The sequence below is a fragment of the Rattus norvegicus genome, chromosome 15, assembly GCF_021556685.1.
Source record: "Rattus norvegicus strain SHRSP/BbbUtx chromosome 15, alternate assembly SHRSP_T2T, whole genome shotgun sequence".
NCBI lineage: Eukaryota > Metazoa > Chordata > Mammalia > Rodentia > Muridae > Rattus > Rattus norvegicus.
In genome coordinates this window covers 32,941,008-32,950,036 of record NC_141548.1, presented here as the reverse complement: position 1 = coordinate 32,950,036, position 9,029 = coordinate 32,941,008, and the positions used below count along the sequence as shown (strand labels likewise).

General features: G+C 48.9%; 1 protein-coding gene across 1 annotated transcript; it reads left to right on the top strand.

Annotated features, from left to right (window-relative positions):
- Positions 1-505: 505 nt before the first annotated feature.
- On the top strand, positions 506-3,015 carry Cbln3 (cerebellin 3 precursor). The gene is made up of 3 exons (NM_001109330.2): positions 506-892; positions 1,204-1,323; positions 1,625-3,015. Exons 1-3 carry the CDS (start codon positions 617-619, stop codon positions 1,820-1,822), a joined length of 594 nt encoding a protein of 197 aa, NP_001102800.1. The 5' UTR covers positions 506-616; the 3' UTR covers positions 1,823-3,015.
- Positions 3,016-9,029: the final 6,014 nt, after the last annotated feature.

Below are 9,029 nucleotides of genomic sequence, written 5' to 3'. Positions count from 1 at the left end.
CGAGGTGGAGGCGTGGGGGGGGGATGAGGACACACCTTGCAACAATAAGAAAGACCTCCAAGGAGAAAGATTGTAGATAATTCTGAAAAGGAGAAGATGAGAAAGAAATTGAAGAAACTTTGTTTCATATTTGAATGTCCCTGTGTGTGTGTGAGCATGTGCGTGTGTGTGTGTGTGCGTGCGTGTGTGTGTGCGTGCGTGCGTGTGTGCATACGTGCGTGCGTGTGTATGTGATTGTGCATATGCTTGTGTGTGTGCTTGTGCGTGTGTGTGTTTGTGTGTGTGTGTGTGTGTGTGTGTGTGTGTGTGTGTGTGTACACAGGCACCCTTGTCGGACTAGAGCCCTTGTGCCTTCTCTCAATTCCTCTTCTCCCTCCCAGGGCCCAACTGCTGTCACTCCATACTCTGCCAAGGAGGAGGGATCCGCAGCGAAAGCAGTAGTAAAGCCAGGCAGAGCTGAGGGACACAAAAAGATACAGGGAGGGGAGTGCCCGGGCTAAGTGCCAGACTCAGAGGACAGATCAGGGCAAGAGTACCGAAGCCTTGAAGCAGAGGAGGGAGAGCAAAGAGGATAGAAGACAGCGAAATCTGTGGGTCCCAGGGGCACATAGCAAGGATGGGGACAAAATGGCACAGCCCCAAGCTGTCCTTGGCCCTGGTGTTTCTGACCCTGGAGGCTGGGTGGGCTCAAGAAGGGTCAGAGCCTGTCCTGCTGGAGGGGGAGTGCCTGGTGGTCTGTGAGCCAGGCAGACCTACTGCAGGAGGACCTGGGGGAGCAGCCCTGGGAGAGGCACCCCCAGGACGAGTGGCGTTTGCTGCAGTCCGAAGCCACCACCATGAACCAGCAGGAGAAACCGGCAACAGTACCAGTGGTGCGATCTACTTCGACCAGGTAACTCCTCTACCCCCGTCCAGAAGACCTGGACTCTACTGCCCAAGCCACTTTGCAACCCTCAGACTCCAAGAAAACCATTTCCTGCATCTCTTGCTCCTCCTTCTTCTAAGATGGCCACCAACTGTTTGCCTGCTTCGATTCCTACACAGAGACATCGTAGCCCTGTCTCATACTTTGAGTCTACAGATTCCTGTCACGTCTGTGTGCCACCCCTTCTCCCCTCACCCACTGTACAAATGCCAACCCCAGTGACGTTCCTGAGCCCTGGGCACCCAGAATCCCTCTCAACGGGATCTGCTTCCCCACAGGTGCTGGTGAATGAGGGCGGTGGCTTTGATCGGCCCTCGGGCTGCTTCGTGGCCCCTGTCCGTGGGGTCTACAGCTTCCGATTCCATGTGGTGAAGGTGTACAACCGCCAGACTGTTCAGGTGACCTGAGTGCCAGCCCACCTCCGGGGGGACGGGAGGGTCATAGTGGGCCGCCGCACATCCCTGGATAGCCCTTCTATTGACCTCTATCCAGGGGGCCAAGAGCAAGGGAGGAAGGGTCCTGGCTAGCAGGGTATGGCAGACGTACAGATCCCAACACTGGCCATCCTTCAGTGCTCACTGGACACTCGAGTTCCCAAAAGAAAGCTCTTGGAAAAATGGGGCATGGAGTGGGGGGGAGTTCTGAGCTAAGGCTAAACTGAGGCTGGGACTTAGATGCTAACTGGGCTCCCCTCCCCAGGTGAGTCTGATGCTGAACACATGGCCGGTCATCTCAGCCTTTGCAAATGACCCTGATGTGACCCGAGAGGCAGCCACAAGCTCTGTGCTGCTTCCCCTGGACCCTGGGGATCGGGTGTCCCTGCGCCTGCGTCGGGGGAATCTTCTGGGTGGCTGGAAGTATTCAAGCTTCTCGGGCTTCCTCATCTTCCCACTCTGAAGACCCATGCCTTTAAATGACAGATATCTAGCACCTAACCCTTCTGCCTTCCCCTGCCCCAGAAACAAGTATTTTCAGGGCAAGAGAAAGACCCCCTCCAGGCTGCCTACAGCCCACCTTCTTGCATGAGATCATATTTAAACACCCAATGCTAAGAGTAGAGAAGAGCAGAGCTTTCTCTAGATGAACACTCCTCACCACTACCACTCCGGCCGCCCTCCAGCCTCCTGCTGCCCCTCCTGCCTGCAGCTTAAAGCAGGATTTGCCAAGGGGGAATTGTGCACTTCGACCCAGACTCCACTCCTCCTGTTCTCCACCCCAGCCTCCTGCTCAGTGCTGCTTGGTGACAGGTGGTGCAGGTAAGCTTGACAGGCTCCCGCAGGGGCCCAGATGGACCAGCCTCCTTGTACCTGCAGGCTCCATCCTGTGCGGAATGCCAGCAAAGAGAGCTCTCAGCCAGCACTGTCTGAACAGGGCTGACACCTCAACCACAAAAAGCAGTGTGGAGAGGGCCACAGAGCATCCGTAGCTGGAGAGACAGGATGAGGCCATGTGCCTACCCTGAACATGCAAACATTCTGCAGGTAAACAGTCGGAAGGCAGGAATCCTACGGTCCAGCTGTGCCAGGTCCCAGTGGACTCTGGCCTTCATCTCCTGACCTGAGGCGTGTGTGTGTGTGTGTGTGTGTGTTTGCTCTGGCTAACAGGGGAAACTAGAGCACGTGTACAGACCTGGAGGCAGGGTCAAAGGTCACACATGAGTCATGAAACCTATCAGTAACCACATGTTCTCGTCCTCGGCCACCTCCTAGAACTGCCCCACCTTGGAAATCTGAATTTCAGTCACTTCCCACTCTTGACTGGCACGTAGTTCCTCCATCTGTCTCCCAGCTAATTTCCCTGTACCCATAGCCTGTCCCTACTATCGCTTTGCCTCTAGATCTACACCATCTTACTCTCCTTAGGTTTCCTGTTCCCTGGGAGTCCATGACTCATCCCTCCAACTACTCTCCCACTGACATCAGAAACTCTCTTTTACCCCGTTATCCCAATGGTCCAGTAGGAGTGGACCTATCTAAAGCAACTTGGGAGCTACGCTTGTTAAAACAGTGTATTTGGGGTTTGGGGATTTAGCTCAGTGGTAGAGTGCTTGCCTAGCAAGCACAAGGCCCTGGGTTCGGTCCCCAGCTCCGAAAAAAAGAAAAGAAAAAAAAAAGACAGTGTATTTGTCCTGTTAGCGAGGGTGCAATTGGGAATGGGAACCTCGGGATTGAAGCCCATACAGCACGTTGAAGAGAAAATAAATTCAAAGCTGAGCATAACAGTCTGGGTTTTTTTTTGTTTTTTTGGGTTTTTTTTTTTTTTTTTGGTTCTTTTTTTCGGAGCTGGGGACTGAACCCAGGGCCTTGCGCTTCCTAGGCAAGCGCTCTGCCACTGAGCCAAATCCCCAACCCCATAACTTTTTTTTTTAAGATTTATTTATTTTATGTATGTGAGGACACTGTCACTGTCTTCAGACACACCAGAAGAGGGCATCAGATCCCATTACAGATGGTTGTGAGCCACCATGTGGTTGCTAAGAATTGAACTCAGAACCTCTGGAAGAGCAGTCAGTACTCTTAACTGTTGAGCCATTCCTCCAGCCCCCAATATGTTTTAAAAGCTATAATGTACAGTACTCATGCAAAAATAAATGCCAGAACAAGTTTGAAAATAAAAATCTAGTGTTCATTCAGGAGACAGAGGCAGGTGGATCTCTGTGAGTTTCAGGCAAACCATAGTAAAACCCTGTCCAGAAGGAAGGGAGGGAGGGAGGGAGAGAGAGAACAAAGAACGAGAAATAAGGATGGAGGTGTAGCTCAGAGGTAGAAGCTAATGCCCACAATGCACCAGGTTTGAACCCCAGCACTGGGTTATGGGGGTAGGGAATAGACAAGAGGGTGAGGGGAGCACTTTCCTTCAGCATTTGTCCTTACTCTGCGACCAGGAAGAATAGTTTAAACAAGATATTCTTTCTGTCTCACATCAAAAACTCTGTAACTGGGGAGTTCAGGATAAATAGTTGCTTATAATCACAAAAGACCAGTCTCCCCCTTTGGAATGCCTCTTTGGCATGCCACCTCATGGCCCAAGATTGCTTCTTGAGTGTCAACCATTACATCCCAGCAGCGCTGGAAAGCGTGAAAGAAGGAAGTACACAGCTCCTTCCTTGAAAGGTTTCCTGACAGCTGCCTACACACATTTCTGATTACATCGTCTCATTGCAGAACGGAGGCACACTTGGCCACACCAAGGCAGGACAGGCTAGGTAACAATCTTATCTTTATGTAGAGTATTTTCCTTGCTCATGCACTCATGACGTGTGTGTGTGTGTGTGTGTGTGTGTGTGTGTGTGTGTGTGTGTGAGAGAGAGAGAGAGAGAGAGAGAGAGAGAGAGAGAGGGGACAACTTTGGGTGTTGGACCCAGGTTCTCTGGTCTGGAAGCTTCTGGAATTCTTCCTTCCTAGAGCACAAGGATTACAGATGCATGGACTATGGCCGGCCTGAATATGTACTCAGGCCATCAGGTGTGCCTAGCAAGTGTTGTAACCACTGGACCACCTCCAAAGCCCACAGACTTTATTCTAGGCAATCATGTCCAGCGAAATGTCAGGAATCTTAAAGTAAGGGAGAAGAGTAAGTGGACACTGGAAGTCTTTCAGAATACAGCAGATTGGATCAGCCTGTTAACACCAGGTGGTATAAGGTGCTGTTTATTCATTGCAGTTTCTGTATGCCAACGTTCTGGAAAAGCATAACTATTCTCTGATAAGGTTTCACAATGTTGAAAGTAAGGTGGAGGTCAGTACATTTCCTTCCCAGAAGGGAAGAGGAAAGAAGCCACTTCCGAATCCATTTACCATCCAGCCCCTTAAGCTGTAGAGCTGATACCCCATGTCCATGGGAAAGTTCTTGGAGGTTGAGGATTCGATGCTTAGACTGGACCCACCCAGAATATACAAATATTTTAAGGTCTGCACCAGCGGTGTATTTGAAAAGTCCCCACACCATGTAACGGTATATTACGATATCTTGGTGGTTAGGGCACAGACTCTGAGATGTCTGCCTAACACAGACTTAAAATCTCAAGGTGACATTTTGAGCAAAACACTTTGCACGATTCACCCGTCAAATGGGAAGATATGAGTCTGAGATACCCAAGACAGAGAAGATCACGTAGGCTTTGGGTTTTGTTTTATTTTTTAGTTTATTTCTATTTTATTTGTTTGGGTGTTTTGCCTGTGCGTCACATACATGCAGTTCCCTTGGAGGCCAGACGAGGGCAACAGATCCCTTGAGACTGAGTTAGAGTGGGCAGTGAGCCACCTTGTGGGTGCCGAGAGTGGAGCTGGATCCTCGAGAAGAGCAGCCAGAGCTCTTCACCACTCCATCTCTCCAGCGTGCTCCCCAACTTCTCTCTCTCTCTCTCTCTCTCTCTCTCTCTCTCTCTCTCTCTCTCTCTCTCTCTCTCTCTCTCACACACACACACACACATACACACACACACGTTTTAATCACTTTAGAAGGTCAATCAGTTCCTACCCAAACAAGAATTTATTGGTTGATAGTCTAAGACTTCCTTGGCATAAAGAAAATGTCCCTTTTCCTTTGGCCCAGAAACAGATGACTTATCTTTAGACCACACAGCAGTGTAACCCTCTTCTTTTTACATTTGAAGACCAAATCCGAAACTTGGTCTGAGTAAGATAGTATCCATTTCATAACCTACAAACTCATTTTTTATGATAGTGGGAGTGGAGGTTTAAAACTGGACAATCCACCTGGGTGGTGATGTCACACACCTTTAATCCCTGAGCTCAGGAGGCAGAGGCAGACGGTTCCCTGTGAGTTTGAAGCCAGCCTGGTCTACAGAGTGAGTTCCAGGACAACCAGGGTTACACAGAAAAACCTTGTCTTGACAAAAAAAATAAAATAAAGCAAAATAAAACTGGACGGTCCAACCTAGTGTGATGTTACACACCTGAAACTTGGCACTTAAGAGGCAGAAGCAGGAAGATCTGGAGTTGAAGGCTAGCCTGGGCTACAAAAACTCTGTCACACGTGCACACTAAACTTGTACAATGCTGTAGTGATGTGTTTGCTTTATCAAAATGCTCAAAGCTTTTAAAGGCTCTGACCTGTTAGATTTGCAATTCCATTAAAATATTCAGGTGAATTTAACTGAATTTGTAATCAGTGTTTAAGTGATTTGACTTGTAAAATTTGTTGTAAAAATTGTTTATTTGTTGGCTACGTGTTTTTGTGTTCTGTTTTGCTTAAGTAAGATTCTATTAAATAGTGAGGAAAGCCTCAAAGGCTGTTGGTAGTCTTTTCTAGAGACCAAATCTCCTTAGACTTGGAGAGCCTAAAAAAATAGAAACCACTGTCAACTTTCACTCTGCCCTCTTCCTGGCGCCTTATTTGCACAGAGGAAATGGGCTACCCAAGTGCAGCCTGGGAGTGGAGCCCCTCCCTCCACTGCTCCTACACCAGCCTTTCTCCCTCTGCCTCTTCCACTGCTCTCTGGAGGCTGAACTTCCCCTCTGGTCCTGGTGTCTGTCTTCCTCCACCAGCACGGGCCCTGCTTCTGCTGAGCACACTCCTTGCCCATGGCTCCTCTCTACTCTTCCCTTCAGCAGGTAGGCTTAAGAGTTTACATCTCTTACATCTAAAAGAGAAAAGGACAAGTAAGTAGCTGTGGTGACCGGTAGCTTTCGTCAGCTCTCAAAACCGTGGAACCCCTGGGCACCAACTCTCCTCCTCTTTAGGCCTAGATGTCGGAATAAACATCTGTGACCAGTGGCTGGCCTGGGAAGTCTCTGGTGAAACCTGGCTCTGTGGCTCCGCCCACACTGCTTAACCAGTCACCCACTCCCCAGTGGTTGCTCCCATTCAGTCTTCCTGCTGCCCAGGCTGTCCCTTTGTCAGATTCTGTTGCCCGCATCCTAAGTGTGCTCGCTGGGCTTTCTGAATAGCTTTTTTTTTTTTTTTTTTTTTTTTGTTCTTTTTTTCGGAGCTGGGGACCGAACCCAGGGCCTTGAGCTTCCTAGGTAAGAGCTCTACCACTGAGCTAAATCCCCAGCCCCACTGAATAGCTTTCTATCCATGTCTCAAACCCTTTATCAGACTCTCCAGTCACTGTTTGCTCATTTCCTTGTTGTTTTGAGGCAGGGTCCTACCAGGCTGCTCTCAGGCCCCACAGTCCCGCGGCTGCTTGGGTTGCAGGCGCGCACCACTACGCCTAGCTCACCCTTAAATGTGTCTCCCTCAAGGCTCTGTCCTGAACTTCTTTGGTCAATAGCACCCGTGTCCATCCACCCGATGGAAACCGCCAATGTTTACACCTTCTCAACGGTAACTTTTCTGAACAGACCCCCTCATTCCACCTCTGCTCAACCTGCTGAACCGCTGAAGTGTGAATCACAAGCTCCTCTCAGCTCCCTGATCTCTTTGTAATTTGAGCTTTCCTTGTGGCCCAGACCAGAAACCAGCTTTTCTCCCCAGAACTCCCCCTCACCTCACAGCCACTGCTCCTGCTCATTGCTTCCCATCTACCTGGCTAGCAACCAGCGACCCTTTACCTAGATTTCTAGGAAGGCTCCGTTACCTGCCCCTGGTTCTCCTCAGTTCTCCTCAACCCCCGATACTTCCCTCTACTCTAGAATTGCCTTAGTGTTCATCCAGGAGACCATCGTACATAAAGCTTTGAAAGCTCCCAGTGGGTGTTGGAATGGAATGAATGTTCTCACGATCCAGCCGTTACGGTCTCCCCAGCTTCATCACTCGCTCGAAGATATTAAGAAATCTCACCATTGGGCTGGAGAGATGGCTCAGAGGTTAAGAGCTCTGACTGCTCTCCCAGAGGTCCTGAGTTCAAATCCCAGCAACCACATGGTGGCTCACAACCATCTGTAATGGGATCTGATGCCCTCTTCTGGTGTGTCTGAAGACAGCTACAGCGTACTTATATATAATAAATAAAATAAATCTAAAAAAAAACTTCCTAGGTTCAAGAGTATTGTTTTTGCAATCAACAGAAAAAAGAAAAATCAGGATATGCTTGAACTTGTGACTCATCTTAATCTGAACCAAACTGGAAAAGAAACGATTATTTTATATTTTTAAATGTTATTCCATGTGTATGGCTGTTTCGTCCACATGCATGTATGTGCACTATGTGCATGTCTTGAGCTGGTGAAAGTCAGAAGAGGGAGTTGGATCCCCTGGGACTGGAGTTAGGCAGCTGTGAGCTGTGGTACTGGGAAAGAAACTTGGTTACCTCTGCAAGAGCTACAACTGATCTTAGCCGCTAAGCCATCTCTTTGGTGCCCAAATAGAGAAATCTTAACTAACACTATGTGGTACACTAATAAAATACGGAGACACCATAGACTGAGGCATAGGGCCATAAGGCAACAACAGTGTAAAAATGCTTGCATAGAAGAAGGCATGAAGGGGTTGGGGATTTAGCTCAGTGGTAGAGCGCTTGCCTAGGAAGCGCAAGGCCCTGGGTTCGGTCCCCAGCTCCGAAAAATAGAACCAAAAAAAAAAAAAAGCATGAAAAAATGAAGAAAAAAAAAAGGCAGCATTAGTGACGGACAGTTCCTGAGTGGCATCGGATGATACGTCATGCAGACCCAGCCTCTCTTTTAATCACATATCTTCAGTGAGTTACCTCACCTCTCTGTGCCTCAATTTCTTCATCTGTAAAACGGAGCTATTAAGTGTGTCAGGTCTGGAAAGCACAGAACCTAGTGTCTGGCAAATAATCAGTATATATGAGTCGTTAATGTGTGAATTAGTAAACGATTAGAGAGCCGTGGAGGTCCCAGGGGTCTTGGGCAAGCTCTAAAAGCAGGTGGGATGTCTGGCGGCAACCCTTCACCTGTTTCAGTGTTTCTCTCCTCCCGGTGTGTTCAGTTTTACAGTGAACGCCGAGGTTTAGCCTACTACGGTGGTATCGAACTCACAGGTGCTTATGTGAGTTTTGACCCTGGGGTGGGAGGGCTGTATGGTTTGCATTAGTTGAAGGGACGGTCTATGCAGTGGCTGTTTTCACTCCTCTGTCAGATATGAGAAAGCCCAGCCACCAGTGCCCTGAGTGAGAACAGAAAGGGTGGAGACAAAGGTACTAGTGTGTCTGTTAGTTAATGTGGGCAAACTTTAC